Source organism: Nicotiana tabacum, chromosome 12 (genome assembly GCF_000715075.1).
Source record: "Nicotiana tabacum cultivar K326 chromosome 12, ASM71507v2, whole genome shotgun sequence".
NCBI lineage: Eukaryota > Viridiplantae > Streptophyta > Magnoliopsida > Solanales > Solanaceae > Nicotiana > Nicotiana tabacum.
In genome coordinates, this window is record NC_134091.1 from 21,954,391 (window position 1) to 21,977,432 (window position 23,042).

Here is a 23,042-nt window from a genome sequence, read left to right on the forward strand (position 1 = left end):
CCACCGGACCAGATCCAACAATCGCGTAACAACCCTGCGCACAAACCCCATGTAGGCACCCTTATTGATTCTTCCCCATCTGCTGCAACTGTCAACAATGGTGGAACTGTAAACTTGCCAAAAAAACAATTGGAGGCAGCTACAACTCACTGCACTGTTTCTGAACCAAATCAACTGATTCAAAGCCATGGAGATTACTCAACACCTCAATTACAATCGATACACATAGTTTCAGACAACATCAATACACGAAGAAACGATTCTACACGGGTGAACAACAATAACAATCAGTTGTTGGTCGCGCATAGAGTTACAAATATCCAAACTGTTCAAAACCAATGCCACTATACTCCAATTGATCTGGATACTGATCCCAACCCCTCAAACAACAACCACGAGGAACAATTTGATTCAATAAGGCAGAACACAGTGTACACAGAATCACACATGCCATCTGTTCGATGAAATGCCAGGGTCAGTTTTGATGTCAATTTTGATTAATATATGAATGATTTTGCTTCACAAAGTCATGTTGAGATTAGTCGTCAAGAGAAGTTACAAGAAAATACAACAAATGAGGGTGATAAAAGGTAGTCACCTACAACACCACATGACACCTGTTGAGTTCCTGGTATTTCAACTGGCCTAACCCCAATTGAAACTCAATTGGACAAAAAACATTATCCATATGTTGCTGAAGGTCACCCGCAAGTCCAGTTTCAAACTCCAGTTGATATCATTGATGCTCGACCACTGGCGGAAAATTTGAGTGTTTCACAGACTGCCCATGGAATTCCCTGCGTTTCACCTGTCGAGATAATCTCTATTGATAAGGAAAAGGAACTCGCAACAACTCCTACTACTCAAGTGCAGCCAATCACTACAACAACAAATTTGGCATCTTCAGGTAATGTTTATGCAGCACATGTGTCTAATACAACAACTACTGATTTACCTAGGAATGTCAATGTTCAAACTTACCCCCAACTCAATCAAATACCAATGCCAACAAATTTTCCTAAGATCTCCACCAACTTTGACAAAGCACCTACTTTCCAGAATAAAAATACAACTAAGAATAAGCACCATCACACTAACACTCAGATGTTAACACCAAAACAAACTACACAACATACCAAAAACCATAGTCAAACAATCAGTACATCTGCTGCAAACACACATCCAAACATCTTAACCAGTTTTCATATACCAAAGCACACATACTCCTTACAACCAACTGCAAATATCCACCAAAGTACCCAGTTTTACTCAACAAAATCAGCAACCACACTAAACCAAACAGAAGTCACTGACCAGCCACCTAAACCAACAAACTGTCCTGCCCCATCACCTCCTACCATAACTCATTCACTTGCTACAAAATTAAGAGCAAGGCAGGTAGCATAAATAGCCCCAATAGAGTTCACACCCCCAAAAATAACTACCAAATAGGGCCAACCGACTGTCATCTTCACTAGTAAGGACTACATGATCACACTTGCATCCAGATGCCAATATACAATTGTAGGGAAATTCCTTAACACAATGCCTTGAATGGAAGTGATTAGGAGAAGCTTCATAGCACGAACAGAACTAAGAGGAGGAGTTAAAATAGCCCATTTCAATGCTCGCACAGTCTACTTTGGACTAGATAATGAGTACGATCACACAACTGTCTGGACAAAAACCTCCATGTATATCCAAGGTCAAAGAATGGAATTACAAGTTTGGACACCCAACTTCAATCCAAATGAGGATAATCCAATTGTCCCTGTTTGGATAGTTATTCCTGAACTATCATGGCATTTCTACTACATGGAGGTTCTATCTGTACTGTTGTCTCCTATTGGTAAGGTATTGCATCTCGACCTAGCCTCTATGCAGAAAACAAGAGGAAGTGTAGCAAAAGCCAAGATGCAGGTTAACTTGACTCAATTCAGGCCTCATCATGTTTGGCTAGGCTTTGATGAAGATCAGGATGTTAACGGGGATAGACAATGGCTGGAAGTGGTATATGAAGATCTCCCAACATACTGCTCACACTGCAAGTACTTAGGACATGAAGAATACTCATGCCCTGTTAGAGAAAGAGAAGAAGAAGACAAGAAATAAGCAACTGCTGAAACTCCCCAAACTCAGACCAAACAGATATCAAACAATACTAAAAGAGCAAATAGAATACAATATCAAAAGGAGCAGATCATACAGGGGTAACACAAGGAACAAAACTACAACCAAAAAGTAGTGGTACAAGACCAAAATGAAGAACAACAGAGCAAAATCAAACCTACAACACAATAACCAATAAATGCAAACCACTCTAAGGATCAATGGCAATCTCAGAAGAAGAAGAATTTCAAAGGTATCAACCAAAAAAACAAGCAAGAGAAACACAAACAACCTTATGAACAAATGAATGCAAAACAGATAACCACAAAAGCTCAGAACTATGGTTCATTGACCAAACCACAAACTGATACGGCAAGTGCTCTGGAGAATATAGCAGAACTAAGTGCCAGGGCTACTGCTATTGATGCTGCAACCGATGGAGATAATGACACTGTGCATGATATACCTAATGACCAAACAACTCCCAAGGTAGTTTGTTCTCAACAGGCATTGCAACAGCTTACTCAATCTACTGATCAAAATAAGATTGACAGTATTCAACATATTGATACAAGTGAAATAAACCTTGAAAGAAATGGAATTGCTGAAATTGTTATTAATAGACAGAATGAATCAGATAACAATGGCAAGGACCAGATAACCGACAAGCAGCACAAACATCAAATAGTGGAAACAAACAGAAGTCAAGAGATCCAACATATCAGGACTGCTGACAAATCCAGTGACAATCCAAAAGATCCATGAATTGGTACAAACAATACTGCTACTATTGTTGGGGTAACACCAGCTGTTACAAAGTAAAATACTATTGATTGGGTTCAAAGGAGTTTTGGAATGCACAAGGAAAACCTTAATGTTACACTCAACCACTCTTGCCAGGATATTCCCTCACAGACATATATGGAATCTCCTATGTCTAATGGCAATACAATAAGATCTGTACAGCTAGGGACTGATGAAGCACAACGAAAGAGTTATGGGTCAGGGAAACAAACAATACTCAGAGTTGATGATCATAATGAAAAGCCAATTACAGAACAGCTTCACAATGCGTTACCCAACAATGCTTTGAGCAGCAGCACAACTTGGAAATTACTAGCCACTGTTCAAGGGCCAATAGTGGTAACCACACCAACTGAAAAGGTCAGTGATGATGCTTCAGAACCCCAAGATGTGGTTGTGAAGGATGCAATCATTGTATATGAACAGAATGGTGCAGCTATTGTCCCAAAGGGGTCAACTTCGATTAATACATTGTCTATGGCTTGTACATCAGGTACAGGATCTCCAATGCAGATTTAAGTAATTGTACCATTGAAATCTACAAATCATGTAATGCATGACATTATTACACACAACCAACAACCAATGGAACTTCATACTGCCTTGGTCAATAAAGAGCAACTAGAAGATGAAGGTGACAATGAATCCATTACTGGGAATTTCAAGGCTGTTGGAAGAGAAGGAGATTTGTCACCTAGGTTGTCTACTAAACAGGGAAAGAAAGGAAAGAAGCAAAACCAACTAAAGGAACGGCTACCACCCACAAGAATACTGCCCAAAAGGGCAGCCTCCATGACTAGATGATGATTAAAATACTCATATGGAATATAAGGTCTGTTAAGACACAACAGGCCTTTCAGAGAGTTATCAACATGCAAAAGGAACATGGTTTTTTCGTTATAGCACTTATGGAACCTTATCAAAATCAAAGGTTTATTCAAAACTATAGGAGGAGACTAGGCATGGATGCTGCCATCTCAAATGTCAATGGTAAGATATGGTTTTTTCTGGATTCAGTTGTGCAGTGGGACTTGTTAATTGACACGGAACAACAGCTTACTATCAGAGTCTATCATCAAGATATTGGTAAATATATCATGATGACTTTCGTATATGCAAAGTGCTCATCACTGGAGAGATTAGAATTATGGGACAGTTTATACTACCTTGCAAGTGACATAGAACTACCATGGCTAGTTGGAGGGGATTTTAATGTGCTTTTGAATGAAGAAGAGAAAATTGGAGGGCTTCCAGTCTATCCTCCAGAATATGAAGACTTTGCCTTCTATGTAAATTCATGTGAACTCTTTGACACTGGTTACAAAGGAAGTCCCTTCACATGGTGGAATGGGAGGCCAAATGCAGAATGCATATTTAAAAAACTGGACAGAATCTTTGTTAATTTCCCATTCCAATCTCTATTCCTAACTACAGAGGTCAGGCATCTAATTAAACAAGCTCGGATCATGCATCACTGTTTATGACCTGTGGTGACAAGACTACCACATTTGCTAAACCATTCAAGTTTCTGAATTTCTGGACAAAACATGCCTCTTTTATGGAGGTGGTTCGACAGAATTGGCAGGCTGACTTCATAGGTGACCCCTTCTTGATGTTCAAATAGAAATTAAAAAGAGTTAAGATTGCTCTTTCAAAATGGAGTAGGATCACTTACGGGGACATCTTCAAGCAACTAGCTTTAAAGGAATATGTGGTCAAAATAAAGGAAATGCTTTTTGAAGAACCAAAAGTTGAGAATATAATTGTACTTCAGAAGGCACAATCCGAGTTAAAGAGATATCTGAGCATAGAGGAACAATATTGGAAACAAAAAGCAGGTATGTCCTGGTTTGTAGAAGGAGACAGAAACACTAGATTCTTTCACAACCATGTCAATAGTAAAAGGCAGAAACTCCAATTGAAGAGGATCCAGAACCATGATGGTAGTTGGATTGAGTCGCAAGAATAGATGGTTGATGCAGTAGTAGAATTTTTCCAGAAACAGTTCACACATGAAGCTGATCATACAAGTTTTGGGCTCCTTAACAATGTGCCCTCAATGGTGTCTTGTGATCAAAACATAGAACTTTGTAGAATTCCTACAAGAGAGGAGGTAAAGGCAGCGGTATTTGCATTGAGTGGTGAAAGTGCAAGTGGGCCAGATGGTTTCACAAGCATTTTCTTTCAAGAATGTTGGGATATAATAGGGGAAGACATACATGAGATGTTGAAACTATTTTATGGAGGAAGCTCTTTACATAAGTCTATAACCCACACAAACCTTGTCTTGCTACCAAAAAACAACAGGTTCAAACATTTACCGACCTAAGGCCTATTAGCTTAAGCAATTTTGTAAATAAAGTTATCTCCAGAGTTGTTCATAATAGGCTAGAAAAAATACTGCCTTCATTGATCTCTTCCAATCAGTCAGGATTTGTCAAGGGGAGAAGTATATTTGAAAATATTCTGTTAACACAAGAGATTATTACTGACATAAGATTAAGGGGAAAATCTGCCAATGTAGTTATCAAACTTGACGTGGCAAAGGCATATGATAGGGTCTCTTGGAAGTATTTAATGCATGTTTTGAGGAAAATGGGATTTGGAGAATGCTTCATCAACATGATATGGAATCTAATTTCCAATAACTAGTATTCTGTTATGATTAATGGTCAGGCCTCAGAATTCTTTCACTCAACAAGAGGGGTCAAGCAAAGGGATCCTCTCTCTCCAGCCTTGTTCATACTCTCTACAGAGGTACTATCTAGGTCTTTAAATAAACTATTTGAAGACACGAGATTCAAGGTCTTTGGGATGCATAAATGGACTGATCCATTGAATCATTTGGCCTACACATACGACACTATTATCTTTGCTTCAGCTGATCCATACTCTTTAGGGAAAATTGTAGAAGTATTGTCCAAGTACGAGCACACTTCAGGCCAAATGATCAATAAGACAAAGAGTTGCTTTTATATGCATGCTAATGTGTCTTCAACAGTATCCAGCTCTATAGGTACTATCACTGGATTTTCAAGGGATGAATTTCCATTCACTTATCTTGGTTGTCCAATATTCTACCCAAGAAGAAGGAAGGATTATTACAATGACCTGATAAAAAATGTAAAAGCAAAACTACACTCTTGGAAAGGGAAGCTATTATCCTATGGGGAAAAAGCTACATTAATCTCTAGTGTCCTATAGAGCATACCTACACACATCATATCTGTCATTGATCCACCTAAAAACGTACTTGAACACCTTCATAAAACCTTTGCGAGATTCTTCTGGAGTAAAAAGGAAGAAGGTAGAAGTAGACATTGGACAAAATGGCAAAATCTATGCCTACCAAAGGAGGGGGGAGGGGGGGTAGGTTTTAGATCACTGCATGATGTATCAAAAGCTTTATTTTCCAAATTGTGGTGGAAGTTTAGGACATCCAAGTCTTTATGGTCTAACTTTATATGGAACAAGTACTGTAAAAAGGAAATCCCGACAACTGTCCAATTTAGACAAAGATCTCATGTATGGAGGAAAATGTTAGAGGCTAGGGAAGAGGTGGAGCATGAAATACTATGGGAAATGAATAGGGGTTCTACTAATGTTTGGCATGAGAATTGGACTAGTTTGGGAGCTATGTACCATATTGTTCCAAATGACTATACAATCAATGAAGATATACAGGAAGTAGCTGAATTGAGAGTGGATGATACCTGGAATGAGCAGCTACTAGCTTAATCTTTCCCTGCGAACATTGCTCAACATATCAGGCAAGAATTCCTATTTGACACTACTGAAGATTCCTAGGATGTTCCTAGATGGATGCCTACACCCTCAGAAAACTTTTCTGTTAGTAGTGCTTGGAATATTTTGAGGCATAGAGCACACTCTAATCCTGACTACATTAAGATATGGACTAAAGGTCTACCTTTTAAAATCTCATTCTTCTTATGGTGATTGTGGATGGGGAAGATTCCTACTGACGATTTGTGGAGAAGAAGTGGGTATATGGTGGTGTCTAAGTGTTGGTGTTGTTCACAACCACAAGAAGAGTCTTTTCAACACTTGTTCTTAACTAGTGAAACTGCAACTACAGTATGGAAAAACTTCCTTCAAGCAGCAGGTTTGGTGGTCAATGTGGTACAGGTGCATCAAGTAATAAGAACATGGTGGAACACAAAGTGTTGTCCTAAAATAATTCCATTATTTCAGACAGCCCCAGCTGTAATTACATGGGAACTTTGGAAGAGGTGAAATACAATGAAGTATGGAGGTGCAATTTCTTACAATAGGGTGATTCATGAAGTGAATAAGACATTACATTATCTAGCAAGGGTGAGGTACCTATGGCTGTCCAGAATTCCTCTTTTATGGTCAGATATGATTAGCTTCTTTGAAGGTTACAAGCCATATGTAGGGACTAAGACAGTTACATGGCAGTTTTCTTATGAAGGGTGGTTCAAATGCAATACTGATGGTGCATCAAGAGGCAATCCTAGACCAAGCTCATATGGGTTTTGTGTACGAGATCATGCTAGTGATTTGGTGTTTGCGAAAGCAAAGGAGATAGGAGAGACAACTAACATAGTGGCAGAAGCAAAGGCAATTATGGAGGGGTTGGCATACTGTGTTGAAAGGCAGCTACATCCACTGATTATAGAGACTGATTCATTGGTGATGAGGAAGATAATTGATAGTGAATGGGCAAATCCTTGGCGTATAGGTGCTGAAGTAAGGAAGATCAAGCATATAAAGAATAACTATAATGTTGTCTTTAAGTATGTACTAAGGGAAGGGAACATTGTTGCTGACTTTTTTGCTAACCTAGCTTTTTCTTTTGCAGGTACACACACATTTCAGTCATTTAATGAATGGCCAAATGCAACAAAAAAACCTATCAACATGGACAAATAACAAATTCCTAACCTTAGGATTAGGATTGCGAAGAGAAGAGAACCTGATTAATGAGATCAACATATAAATCCTTGCCTTGTTTCTTAAAATTCTGTTATCTCAACAGTACATGCAAGCTTTTAAAGAAAAGTAGGCTAGTAAAACTCCACCAACTAGCCTTCCTAAGCATGCAATTGCTCTCATTTGTATGGTGTACATATTGTTTGATTACAGTTATAGCTATCATTGCACAACACCAAACTATAGGGATCTGTTGCCTCTCTCACTCTACTGGGCTTACATACTCCAGGATAGAAGGGTGTAGATGCTTGAGTAGTGTTGACTGTAATATGCCAACAAGCTATAGTCAATGTCCTCAGAAAACTGAGGCAATAGCATGGACTAATTGTTTCTGCACATCTCCAGGGATTTACACATTCTGATATGACTACTTGTAAATGCTTGGCTGTAGCACCAGTACTGCTCTCAACAAATGTTGGCATATCCTCAAAAATCTGAGGCAATAGCATGGACTAATTATTTTTGCACATCTCCAGGGATTTACACATTCTGATATGACCACTTGAAGGGTATAGATGCTTGATTGGTTATAGCTGTTATACCCCTACAATCCAAAACCTCCTAGCCCTGTTTGATACATTTTGCAGGTGTTAATAACAGGCTCAGAAAACTGAGGCAATAGTATAGACTAGTTTTATATAGATACCAAAGGATGCTCAACCTGCACTGCTTCTGCAATGACATATTTGTTTGGTTATAGTGATAGCTATCATTACACAACACCAAACTATAGGGGGTCTGTTGCCTCTCTCACTCTACCGTGCTTACATACACCAGGTTTGAAGGGTGTAGATGTTTGAGTAGTGTTGACTGTAATATGCCAACAAGCTATAGTCAATGTCCTCAGAAAGCTGAGGCAAAAGCATGGACTAATTGTTTCTGCACATCTCCAGGTATTTACACACTCTATTGTTACTACTTGTAAATGCTTGGCTATAGCGCCAGTAACAAATATTGAATCTGCAATTCAAGTACATGCCAATTGAAGGGTGTAGATGCTTGATTGGTTATAGTTGTTCCTCTGCAATCCAAAACCTCTTCATTGCCACCAGAAAACACAACAGTCTAGGAGCATAACCACATTTTCTAACCCTGTTAGCTACATTTTGCAGGTGTTAATAACAGGCTCAGAAAACTGAGGCAATAGTATAGACTAGTTTCATACAGATACCAAAGGATGCTCAACCTGCACTGCTTCTGCATAGACATATTTGTTTGGTTATAGTTATAGATATCATTGCACAACACCAAACTATATGGGATATGTTGCCTCTCTCACTCTACTGGGCTTACATATACCAGGCTTAAAGGGTGTAAATGCTTGAGTAGTATTGACTGTAATATGCCAACAAGCTATGATCAATGTTCTCAAAAAACTGAGGCAATAGCATGGACTAATTATTTCTGCACATCTCCAGGGATTTACACATTCTGATATGACCATTTGAAGGGTGTAGATGCTTGATTAGTTATGGCTGTTATACCCCTGCAATCCAAAACCACCTAGCCCTATTTGATACATTTTGCAGGTGTTAATAACAGGCTTAGAAAATTGAGGCAATCGTATAGACTAGTTTCATATAGATACCAAAGGATGCTCAACCTGCACTGCTTCTGCAATGACATATTTGTTTGGTTATAGTGATAGCTATCATTACACAACACCAAACTATAGGGGGTCTGTTGCCTCTCTCACTCTACCGTGCTTACATACACCAGGTTTGAAGGGTGTAGATGCTTGAGTAGTGTTGACTGTAATATGCCAACAAGCTATAGTCAATGTCCTCAGAAAACTGAGGCAAAAGCATGGACTAATTGTTTCTGCACATCTCCAGGTATTTACACACTCTATTGTTACCACTTGTAAATGCTTGGCTATAGCGCCAGTAACAAATATTGAATCTGTAGTTCAAGTACATGCCAATTGAAGGGTGTAGATGCTTGATTGGTTATAGTTGTTCCTCTGCAATCCAAAACCTCTTCATTGCCACCAGAAAACACAACAGTCTAGGAGCATAACCACATTTCCTAACCTTGTTAGCTACATTTTGCATGTGTTAATAACAGGCTCAGAAAACTGAGGCAATAGTATAGACTAGTTTCATACAGATACCAAAGGATGCTCAACCTGCACTGCTTCTGCATAGACATATTTGTTTGGTTATAGTCATAGCTATCATTGCACAACACCAAACTATAGGGGATATGTTGCCTCTCTCACTCTACTGGGCTTACATATACTAGGCTTAAAGGGTGTAAATGCTTGAGTAGTATTGACTGTAATATGCCAACAAGCTATGGTCAATGTCCTCAAAAATCTGAGGCAATAGCATGGACTAATTATTTTTGCACATCTCCAGGGATTTACACATTCTGATATGACCACTTGAAGGGTATAGATGCTTGATTGGTTATAGCTGTTATACCCCTACAATCCAAAACCTCCTAGCCCTGTTTGATACATTTTGTAGGTGTTAATAACAGGCTCAGAAAACTGAGGCAATAGTATAGACTAGTTTCATATAGATACCAAAGGATGCTCAACCTGCACTGCTTCTGCAATGACATATTTGTTTGGTTATAGTGATAGCTATCATTACACAACACCAAACTATAGGGGGTCTGTTGCCTCTCTCACTCTACCGTGCTTACATACACCAGGCTTGAAGGGTGTAGATGCTTGAGTAGTGTTGACTGTAATATGCCAACAAGCTATAGTCAATGTCCTCAGAAAACTGAGGCAAAAGCATGGACTAATTGTTTCTGCACATCTCCAGGTATTTACACACTCTATTGTTACTACTTGTAAATGCTTGGCTATAGCGCCAGTAACAAATATTGAATCTGCAATTCAAGTACATGCCAATTGAAGGGTGTAGATGCTTGATTGGTTATAGTTGTTCCTCTGCAATCCAAAACCTCTTCATTGCCACCAGAAAACACAACAGTCTAGGAGCATAACCACATTTTCTAACCTTGTTAGCTACATTTTGCATGTGTTAATAACAGGCTCAGAAAACTAAGGCAATAGTATAGACTAGTTTCATACAGATACCAAAGGATGCTCAACCTGCACTGCTTCTGCACAGAAGACAATCACAGAAATGATTGGTTTTCATGCAGAACCAGTACTGCTCCATCAACAACTACTGGTTTAATTGGTTAATGTTCAGTGTCTAGTCTGTTATTAACTGCCAGTTGGAGTTGTCACTGCTTACTGCTATGTTGTGTGCTGAAAACACATAGTAATAAATTTTGGATAATGCTTTGTCAGTGCTGCCTTGATTACAGATAGCAATAATCTGATGCTCATAGTGGGAGTACATTGCATGACTCTAACTTATCTCATTACTTCCTCCTATTATATATGGCAACATATACAATGTAGGAATGACTTGAAGATAACCAACAAGTGACTCACAAGCCAGCACCAACAACAACCCTTCACCATCACTCACCGCCCAGTCATCCTCAAAGCTTTCAGCACAGACAGGAATCTGGGAGCACAACATTACATCCTAACTTGTTTGCTTCATTTTGCAGGTTTCATAGATTGGATAAGATTGCTTTGGAAAGTATACAGAGGGGTGTTGACATCACAAATACTTAGTAGAACATCAGTCAAGTGTTACTGTTTCTACACAACATATGTCTGCTGCTCCTCTGAATATTCTTACTGCCTATTTGTGCTAGTATCAACTCCCAGAGGTGTTGGCATATTGCAATGCTCATTATGAGGGTTTTTTCAACACATTACAACAACAACACGTCAGCAACACAGATGACAACACAATCATGCTATACAGATCAATTTCAATCAGCTTGAAGTGGTCAGCAATCTACTGTACGTACTCAGTAAACAACACAGATATCAGTACACATTAGGTTCAGAAAAATGGAAGCTATCCTGCTATACATCACAAGCAACTTGGCTTGGACATCAATCAGATGTACCTACACAGACATTTATCATATGGCCTGAGCTTGACTACTGTGTAATGTTTGTGTGGTGTTAGACTATTTCTCAGTGGTATTAGCATGTTATCATGCTCATTTTGGGGGTGGTTTAACACCATACAGAACCATGGAGTCAAGCAGGCATCTCATAGATAAGGCTTATACTAGATGTGATTACATTTATTCACAGAATTATATGGCTGCACATATGATCAGCTTCTTTGTGTATGAATTGTTGGTACTGGTATATCAAACTGAGGATATCTACTCACATGAAATACAAGAAAAATTGTTGCTTACATATGTTTTTGGTATTGACAGTATAGTGTCATATCATTATCCAGTGGTATTAGTGTGCATGCATGCTCAATCTGGATATGAGAAGACACTATATTGTCCTCATGTATCAAGCAGGCAACTCTGTCTATATTATGCTTTCATCTCAAATTCATGTTCAATGTATCAACAATGATGCTGGAATTTTCAACCCCAAGTTCACAATGTCCAGAATGCTTTGCGTTACAACTACTAGATTTAAACATACCTACTCCTTTGGATTGCAACAAATGGCACCTGGAGAGAGTTTTGTAGGTGCTACAACAAATTGTTGGCAACTGGTGTGTGCATTCACAGTCGTCGGCAACAATTGGTGTTTCAAATTACTAGCCTTGTATTTTTCATCTTTCATTGCGCTACTGCTACATTGTATTTGGTAGCAATAGCCATTACAGTTCTTTATCATATTGTTTGTTTGTAGGTTACTTAAACATTTTGTAAGTTTTACCCAGTTTGGAATTTATTATTAAAAAAAATAAAGTAGAGAACATTTTCAAAATAAGTAAATAAAAAGTAAACAAAGGTGATATTCTAATCTAATTCATCAGGAGTTTGGCATTGGAAAAAAGTTATGTCAAAATTTCACAATTTTCAAATTACTGATAGTTGTACCCTACTATCAGTGAGTACAAAATTTTAAAAATTACACAAATATTATTAAATAATATGTTTTAGCTACTAAATATAAATTATAATATAGTATAAGTTCCTGAAATAATGTATGCCAATTCTATTTAGTTAACTTGATAAAAGAAGAAATTACGCCATATTTAAATCACCAAATGCCATATTTATAACTTTTTCATATGTGCTGAATAAACCGCTAGAGAGAAGCACAAGGTGTTAATGTATATTCTACGTTATTCACAATAATATTTCAACTCTTATATAACATTTACGCTTCTCTAAGAAAATAATTTGAAAAGGCAAGCTCGAATATTGCAAGCCTATAAGAGAAATTATTGAGTTTGAGGACAATTTAAGCTTATCAAATCCATGATGGTTATGAAAAAGTCCTAATTTAAGTAGGGTTCGATTAAAAGTTTGATTAATATTCATTTTTCTTCTTGTAAGGTTTTACTTTAGCATGAAGATAGAGAGTAGTGGCAGAAAGCCGAGAGCTAGAGAATTCAATTCTTGTGATTTTTGGATTTGCCTCCAACTTACCGCAGTTGTGCAATTATCTATTTTCTTAGATTAATTAGCAAAATATACTTGATGTAAAGAAATTAATTATAGGAGATTGTAACAATAATCTCTTCATCTACTCTAAAATTAGGCTCTTGAACTTGATGTATTACGTTAAGTGTCTTATCATAAGAATTTTTAAAATATGATGTTTAATTAATGAGTATGGTTACGCTGAAAAATTGGAGAAATTATGCCTAATAATATCTATTAGAATGAGTTTATATTTTTCACACGTAATGTTATATGATTGAAGAGTAGAAAAGCCGTGTGACTTTAAATTGGCATTTTGAGCTATTAATTTTTTTACTTTGGTTCATCCCATTTTTCTTTTTTGGGTCAATGCATTGAGAAAGAAGCATGAAAATTTATCTTAAAGTACAAAATTTCTCAAATAATATGATTGTGTGTTTTTCTTCAAAATCGATATGTATATAACAAACTATTTGATTCTACCTTAACCAATTTTTATTTTATTTTTATAAATAATATTTTTGATGTAATAAATTCTTTATTTTTTATTTTTTGTGGTCATGATTAATATATTAGTTTTTTTTATCTAAATATATTCATATTTATAATTATCAGTGTTGGTGACTTACCTCAGTAAAGCTTTCGTTGCCTTCAACTTACTCATAATCTGGTGTGACAATATAAATAAATGCCATATCTATTTTTCGTTTCTTAATTTTCTTTTATGTCCTCTTTGACAACTCTTGAAACTAATAGTCAAATAAAAATTAATTTTATTTTTTTATTGATATTTCTAGCTTTTCTCTGTTTGTTTTCCAATAAATGTTTGTCAATTTCCTGTTACAAATAGATGATTACTATCTTTTTTCAGCAATGATTACTATTCCGAAAATTAATGATAGACACTAAATTTTAAAAATAGAAAAATATATAATTTAATAATCAAGCTTTTAAATAAATATTTACTGTTTGAAATTTTGATTAAAATACAAAGGACAAAGAATACGAAAATTGTTGTGGAGTTTCCTCGTAGGAAAACATAACTTTCCTTATACTTTTAATATTTAGTATATAGAATATTTTATTGCTTAGTTGATGAGTTGGGACTATTTTGTTTTTTCTTCTCTTTGTAACGAACGTTAAAGTTCTTATAATTTTAAATATTAAAACTCAAGACTTAATTCAAATAAGGAATGATTTAAAAAAATAGTTATAAGGAAAATAATTAAATGACTATTCCTAATTAGTAGAAAATTAATTAAATATTATTCCTAAATATTAAAAAAATTAATTGAATGACTATTTTGTCCAATGTGAACTCTATTTTAAAGGGGCAAAAAAGGCGAACGACATTTCACTAAAGGTCTTCGTGCTTTTAATATAGTACTTGTCTCTATGTACGTGCCTTGCACGTGTAACAATAGGCGCCCGTAATAATTAACAAAAAAATTGTGAATATACTGGTTACCAAGAAAGTGTTAACGGCATGCACCTTATGATACAAAAGATTGCTACTATTAGCTAATTCATTTTCTTATCACTATACTTTTCTTAATTAAATGGAGAAAATGGACAAGGAAGATTTTCATGCACATGAGAAGACTTAATAGATTGAATCATGAAAATTTGCTTCGTGTTGTGTCTTTTTACTGTATGAAGGAGGAGAAATATTTGGTCTTTGAATATGCCAATAACTTTGACCTTGCAATTTATCTAGACACGTTATCGCTTCGTAATATGTTTCCCCAATATGTTATAACAGTTTGCAAATTTTGCCCTTTCCAATAGTACACTAAGTATAAACATTTCGTAATAATTTGAATATTTAGTTTAATAAAAACTTATACATTGGTTGTTGGATGTAAAACTTTTACCTGGTTGTTTATTTTGGAGCAGTAGTTAAAGGTTAGTGGCTGGAAATTGCATTTCACTATAATTGAACTCATAAATTTATCAAAGTGAGGCTTATATATCCAACGCGCAAAACTTCTAATTTTATCAACAATTTTGTTCCCGTCATCTGACTAATATAAACAACACACCTACATTCATTTTTCTAAAGCTTAATTTCGTGGAAATCATAAACTTACCCACGAACGATGAAATTCTGGCAACAGAAAGGGAGTGGTACTCTTATGCTAAATAGAAATGGAGGTTCAATCGCATGTACATTCTTATTGCTCATCATGTAATAGGATTATGGTATCTACTATGATCATACGTTGAGTTGGTTTTTGTAACGACTCGGCCGGTCGTTTTGAGCGTATTAGCCCCGATCCCCTATTTACTGCATTTTTCGTATCTGTTTCTGCTTATGTGACTTACCGGGAGGTCTTGTTTTGGTTCCGGAGTGGTTTTGGAGTGAATTGATACACTTAGTCTCTTAATTGGAAGCTTAAGTCTTAGGATTTTGACCGTAGTCATATTGGTATGAAGACGACTCCGGAATGGAGTTCTGTCGGTTCCGTTAGTTTCGTTGGGTGATTTTGGACTTAGGAGCTTGTCCGGACTGTGAATTTGAGGTCTGTAGCTGATTTAGGCTTGAAATGGCGAAAGTCGAATTTTTGGAAGTTTGACCGGGGGTTGACTTTTTGAAATCGGGGTCGGATTCTTATTCCGGAAGTTGGAGTAGGTTCGTGGTGTCATTTTTAACTTGTGTGTAAAATTTGAGGTCAATCGGACGTGGTTTGGTAGGTTTCGGCGTCGTTGTGGAATTCGAAAGTTTAGAAGTTTTTTAGGCTTGAATCCGAGTGTAATTTGGCGTTTTGATGTTGTTTTGAGGGATTCAAAGGTTCGACTAAGTTCGTATCGGGTTATAGGACTTGTTTATATAATTGGTTGAGGTCCCGGAAGCCTCAGGTGATTTCGGGTGGTTAACGGTTTGATGGAAGTTGAGGAATTGCAGCTGAAGCTGCTGCTACTGGTGTAACCGCACCTACGGAGTGAAAACCGCAGGTGCGAGCCCGCAGAAGTGAAAGAGGAGCCGCAAATGCGGCTAAGGAGGATCTGGGCAGAGGACGCATGTGCGATGGCATTCCCGCACCTGCGATGGTCGCAGAAGCGGATTTAGGGGCGCATGTGCGAGTTTGGACCGCAGGTGCGATGTAGTTCCCGCACCCGTGAAGAGCGCAGATGCAGTCACTTGATCGCAGGAGCAGAGGCAGTATTTAGTGATTTTTCCGCAGAAGCGGGGCTTTGCCCGCAGATGCGGAGATGGAGCCGCAAGTGCGAGAAGTTTGGGCAGAACCTATAAATAGAAGACTTCGAGATGTTTTACCATTTTCATCATTTTTGAGCTCAAATTTTGGGGATTTTGAGAGAGATTTTAGAGTAATCACTGAGGTAAGTTCCTTGTGCCTACTTATTTTCAATAATGGTGTTTCCCCACTGATTTTTACACCTAGTTTGTGTGTGTTTGAGGTGAGATTTGGGAGATTAGGGTTTGGGAATTGGAGAGTGAATTTTGGAGTTTTGGAGGGGCAACTGAGGCCGGATTTTGATAAATTTGGTATGGTTAGACTCGTGAGTGAATGAGCTTTCGGGTTTTGTGACTTTTGTCAGATTTTGAGGTATGGGCCCAGGGGCCGAGTCGAGCCTATTCCGGATTTTGGCTTATAATCTCATGTTTTTCTTGTGAAATTGATTCCTTTAGCCTATATTAATTATATTGTACTATTTGTGGCTAGATTCGGGGCGTTTGGAAACTGATTCGAGGGGCAAATGCATTTCGGAGTTGGATTTGCTCGGTTTGGGGTAAGTAACGCTTTCAAACTTGGTTCTAAGGGTTCGAAACCCCGAACTATGTGCTATACGATTGGTATTGAGGTGACGGGCGTGCGAGCGTGCACCATGAGAATTGTGGCCTGGTTGATTCCACGACACTATATAGTGACTCTATTTTGTTGATATCCGTGTTTTCATCTTGTGATAAAGTAATTGAGCTGTCAATCATGCTAGATATCATGTTTAGGCTTTATGTCGGTACTGCTGGGACCCCTAATGGTCGTTTCTTGCTGTCATCTCGCTGATTTCACTGATATTATGTACTTAGTCATGTTCATGCATTTTATTTCATATCTCTTTCTTAGTTGTTAGTTATTGATATATCATATCATTGTTTCGGGCTAGTTTTCATGATATTGTGAGCCCGTGAGTGAGACCGGAGGGATTGATGACTGAGTGAGGCTAAGAGCCTGATTATGAGTGATAGTTTTGAGATCGGTCTGCACGCCGCATCGGTTATACTAATTTTATGATAGCGCTTGGGTTGTAGGAGCCCTTCTGGAGTCTGTAACACACCTTCAGTGAGCGCGATTGATATTATTGAGGGATGGATCTTCCCTGGACATGGATCTTGTCTGAAGTACTTGATACCTGGAGATGGATTTTCTCCTTAAGGCTTGATTGGCCTTCCTCGGTACTGGGTGACTTATAGTCAGTGATGTATATGTTCCGGGATGGATCTTCCCTGGGCCGTATGGGCCATATACAGTACCGAGTGGTTAAGCATTCGAGAATGTGAGCACATGAGGCTGACAGCATGGTGCATCACATACAACATGTGCATTGGCATGTAGAGATAGCAGAGTTATATTCTTTACACTGTTCGGATCTGCTTCACTTTACTGTTTTGAGTTGCCTGTTTAATTTGAAAGCATGCCTACGTTTCTGTTTAGTTATTTCTATTTTATCTGTACCGGTTGAGTTCGTCACTACCTTTCAGTCCAAAGTTTGGACTTGTTATTTACTGAGTTGGATGTACTCACGTTACTCCCTTCACCTCGTGTGCAGATCCATGCATTTTTGGTCACGGCGGCAGTAGCTGATTGCGGCTTCATAGTTCGGAGACTACCAAGGTAGCTGCACGGCGTTCACAGGCCTTGACTGTCCTTCTTTATCACTAGTTATATTTTCAATTTATTTCTCTAGACACTGTAGTGGACTGTATTCTGATTTAGATGCTCATGTACTCTATGACACCCCGGTTTTGGGATGGATTGTATCATATTTTGGATATTTTGTTTTCAAAAAGGCTTTCCTAAATTATTAAATTGCTTCCGTCTTTATGTTCAAAGATTTTTCTGTGTTGAGATATTGAGTTGTGGCTTACCTAGTTCCAAGATAGGCGCCATCATGACAATTAGATTTTGGGTCGTGACAAGTTGGTATCAGAGCTTAGGTTACATAGGTCTCACGAGTCATGAGCAGGTTTAGTAGAGTCTTGCGGATCGGTACGTAGACATCTGTACTTATCTTCGAGAGGTTGCCGAACCATTAGGAAACTCCACATTCTTGAATTCTAGTCGTGCGAGTCTTTTGATTCTGGTAACTAAATTTCTGTTATTCTAATTCTCTCACAGATGATGAGGACGCGTACTACGGGGCAAGATGGACAACCACCAGTCAGGGCCGCGAGAGGCCGAGGTCACGGTAGAGGTCGTGGTAGGGGCAGAGGTACAGCTCGCACCGTAGCTAGGGCAGCACCTGCAGATCCACTCGTTGCCCCAGTTCAGGAGCAGGCTCCAGTTGTGGATGAGCCTGTGGGACCAGCTCAAGCACCACCTGTGCCCATTATGATTCCAGGCCTTCAGGAGGCCTTAACTCAGATTCTGACCATGTGCACCAGTCTTGCTCGGGCGGTCTCTGTTCCGGCCGCAGCAGCCACTTCTTAGGCCGGGGAGGCACTCATACTCCCGCCGCCTGCACACCAGAGCAGGTGGTACAAAGACTCCAGACACTGGGGGCACCAACAGCCCAGCCGGTTGCAGCTGCTCAGGACTATGTGGTTCCTGTTATGCCCGATGATGAGCAACATAGATTGGAGAGGTTTGGGAGGCTCCGGCCTCCATCTTTTAGTGGTGCAGAGGGAGAGGATGCGCATGGCTTCTTGGACATGTGTCAGACGATACTCTGTACTTCCGGTATTCTAGAGAGCAGTGGGGTCTTATTCGCTACTTTTCAGTTCTCTGGGGCTGCCTTCAGTTGGTGGGAGGCAGCGTAGGCCGATTAGCGCAGCACCCTTTACCTAGTAGCAGTTCACCGTTCTCTTTCTGGAGAAGTTTGTGCCTCAGTCCCACAGAGAGGAGCTGCGTAGGTAGTTCGAGCAGCTTCGTCATGGTGATATGTCCGTGATGCAGTATGAGATGAGATTTTCAGAGTTGGTCCGTCATGCTATCCGGTTGGCTCCCACAGACATGGAAAGGATCAGGAGGTTCATAGATGCCCTCACTTTTCAGCTGCGATTGCTTATGACTAGAGAGAGTGTCTGGTGCTACATTTGATGAGGTTGTCGATATTGCTCGTCAGATTGAGATGGTTCGCAGCCAGCAGCGGGTTGAGAGGGAGGCCAAGAGGCCTCGTGGACAAGGTTTATTCAGCGGTGTTCCTTCTGGGGGTCAGTTCCACCACGGTAGGGGTCGTCCTTTCAGATATGCTCAGACGACTCGCCCCGTTCATCGTGGTGCATCATCTGGCCATGGTGCACACAGCTATCAGCAGGGCTAGTCTTCATTCAGTGCACTACCAGCTCAGAGTTCATCTCATGCACCATCAGCTCAGGGTTCATCTATGTCCGGACCTTCTAGCAGTTATTCCGGTGCTCGGGGTTCCCTTCAGTCCCCACCGCCATTTGCAGAGAGAGGTTGCTTTGAGTGTGGATATTTGGGTCATATCAAGAGGCATTGTCCCCGCCTTTTGGGAGGTTCATCTCAGCAGATGAGTCAGCCTTCGACTTCGATACCAGTTACTTCACCACCTGCCCAGCCAGATCAGGGTAGATCTCAGTTAGCTAGGGGTCGCCCTAGAGGGGGAGGCCGATCAGGTGGCGGTCAGGCCCGTTTCTACGCACTCCCTTCCAGACCATATGCCATTGCTTCGGATACTGTGATTGTAGGTATTGTCTTAGTTTTCCATAGAGATGCCTCTGTATTATTTGACCCTGGTCCCACTTATTCATATGTGTCCTTACATTTTACTCATTATCTGGATATGTCTCGTGAGTCTCTAGTTTCACATGTTCATGTGTCTACGCTGGTGGGCGATACTGTCATTATGGACCGTGTATATCGGTCATGTGTGATGACTATTGGGAGTCTGGAGACTAGAGTAGACCTCTTATTGCTTAGTATGGTCAATTTAGATGTTAGCTTGGGTATGGTAAGTTATCAGATATTTTGTTATATGGCTTTGAGCCAAGTGGGGGAGTCTGCTATCTATGATCTGATTGTACGATTTTATACGGTATTAGTTTTTGGGCTGAGGCATACTTGTTGATTGGTTATGATTTGCAGAGGTTGATATCAGGGATGACTTGAGTAAGAAAATTTCTTGAATGCGGGTTATATCGCACTTTATGAAAAATCATGAAATGATTAAATTGTTATTTTGAAGGATGTAGTGCACGTGGAGTATGAATTTGATCGGTGGTATTGAGGCAGGGTTACCCCTTCGAGCATTGTTGTGATAATGAGGCATGTGTCTTTCAGCCCGTTTAGGCAGTGCAATTTAGAATCTGAAATTACATTTAATGGTGTCGAGATTTGCGGTAATTCTGTATGATTATGAATTCTAAATTTTAGTATAAGAAAGGTAATAAGAATAATTTTAAATTCGCATAAGGTATTTTCAGAGTGAGCGTTACAGTTGAGGTATTTATAGAGGTACTTAAGAAGAGTACAATGGCTTATGGGCCTTATGGTGGTGTGGTGTTATGTTAGGGTGTCTTGTAGTGAGCTTTAGGTAAGGATCGTGGAGTTCTGACAAGGAGAAGTATCAAATTGAGGATAATTCAGAAGAAATGCGAAGTAAATAGGACAACTGGGTAGTAGGCTAGAACAGTATGGTGATGGCATGATAGATGTGGTGTGTTGTGCAGGATTAAGATTTACATGTACAAGGTGTCACACCTCCTTTTTAAATTAGGTGCTCACACAAGGTGACAGTTCATTTTTGAAGGCAAGTTCACGAATTCTGGACAGAATGGTCAGTGTTATATATTTAGATGAATGTTATAGTTGCTCGGTAATTCCTGAGATGGGTGCGCGGTTAAAAGGGGCATTGTATTTTGATTTACGGATGTTTATTGGTATTGCGGTACTCTCCTAGTTGATCGACTACTGATATTCAATTTTGCTATGAGTCACGAAAGAACTTTAGGAGTATTCCTCGTGGGATGATCATGTATGAGAGATGTGTTAGACATTCTGGCGGTGGAGTTAGGATCAGATATGGGATTCGTGTGTTATATAGATTTGGAGACTGGGAGTTCTCAAGAGTAGGTTGTTTCCATGGTTGTGGACTGTGAAGTCATGGCCGAAGCTAGCTAGACGATAGTATGTATTATGATTCAGTCATTGTGAGCTTTCTGAGGGTTATTTATCCATGTGTGAGTGCCCGGAGTTGATTTGGGGTTCCATTGGTAGGCCTAATTAGGATGTGTATTTTACATCAAGTCGGATTGCTTGGCTCCATACTGCTATTATTGAGGGATGTTCCATTCGGTTGTTGTTGAGCTTATTCATGTTTTAATATGTTCGGTGAGTTACTCTTCTATGCTACGAGGGGTTGTGATTCGTTGGTTGTATGCACCCATGGTATAGTTCTATTGGGGGCCTTATAGCAAAAATTGTGTGAGATGGGTATTTGGGTAATGCATGAGTGGTTGCACATTGGTTACATTCTTTCGGGTTTGTGTGGCATTGTGTCATTTGCTCCTCCAGGGTTATGGTAATGCACTTTGAGTACTTGATGTCGGATTACGCGTGGTTATTGATTTAGAGCATGGTGCCTGAGGTACTTTATATGGATCAGTGTTTGGATGGGGTCGCGCATCACAACAGAGTTATGTTGAGATATGATCCTTGTGTTAGATTCGTGTATTATGGTTCTACGGTGTGTGATGGGTTTTTAGCATTGCGTTGGGGTGGTACCCGTCGAGCTTACGGGATGATTCTTTTGTTTGAGTCATTTTCGTGATTGAGTACATTTGGAATATTTCTTATTAGTGCACGGATTGCACGGGTTGTGGCTTTAGATAGTATTGGTGTGGCATATCAGTAGAGTAGCTGGTATTTGATAAGGTGAAGTCATCGGATCTAGGATGGGTGCTATCAGATTTGATTGTGGCATATTTGGAAGGATAATATCGAAAGTCAACTTAGGAATTTGCTATGGCTCTTGTCGAAGGAGAGGGAGCTCCACGACTGATAGATCTGATGAATGGTTACGAGTCTCTGCATGTTTCTTTCATCATCGGTGATGTACGAAGGTTTTAGAATGGAGTCTTGTTTGATATGAGGTTAATTACTGGCATGGGGTTGTTTCGATCAGCTACGGTGATTAGAAATCATTGCTTCGAGCATTTGAGCTATGTGGTAATTGAAGTTTTGAGTATTTGAGTTATGGTTATGGCTTTTGGTACAGCTTGTTCAGACTTATACAGTGTGTAGGTTGCGGGATTCTGACCTTATAAGAAATTTCGGAAGTTGGAAATTGGATTCTAAGTCTTGTGGGCTAGGTAGAATTAAGCAATTTTAGTTATGTGGTATTATGAGACCTATATGGGATAGGGTGACGTGGGATCACCCTCGGGTACGTGCGTGGTAAGATGGAATAGTGATTTGGTAGCTTGGAAACAACTCTTGGCATGTTCGAGGACGAACGTATGTTTATGTAGGAGAGGATGTAACGAATCAGCCGATCGT

At 39.2% G+C, this 23,042-nt stretch overlaps 2 protein-coding genes across 2 annotated transcripts; both read left to right on the plus strand.

Annotated features, from left to right (window-relative positions):
* The first annotated feature begins 1,554 nt into the window (after positions 1-1,554).
* On the plus strand, positions 1,555-2,112 carry LOC107770833 (uncharacterized). The gene has a single exon (XM_016590168.2). The coding sequence runs from the start codon at positions 1,555-1,557 to the stop codon at positions 2,110-2,112; it is 558 nt and encodes a 185-aa protein (XP_016445654.1).
* A 1,763-nt stretch (positions 2,113-3,875) lies between these two features.
* On the plus strand, positions 3,876-4,882 carry LOC107770832 (uncharacterized). Its single transcript, XM_016590167.1, has 2 exons — positions 3,876-4,349; positions 4,538-4,882. The coding sequence occupies exons 1-2, from the start codon at positions 3,876-3,878 to the stop codon at positions 4,880-4,882; spliced, it is 819 nt and encodes a 272-aa protein (XP_016445653.1).
* Positions 4,883-23,042: the final 18,160 nt, after the last annotated feature.

Coding starts and splice junctions, on each gene's coding strand:
- LOC107770833 (XM_016590168.2), top strand. CDS start 1,555: ATGGAAGTGATTAGGAGAAGCTTCATAGCACGAACAGAACTAAGAGGA.
- LOC107770832 (XM_016590167.1), top strand. CDS start 3,876: ATGGATGCTGCCATCTCAAATGTCAATGGTAAGATATGGTTTTTTCTG. Junction 4,350..4,537: donor CTCTATTCCTAACTACAGAG/GTCAGGCATCTA, acceptor ATGTTCAAATAG/AAATTAAAAAGAGTTAAGAT.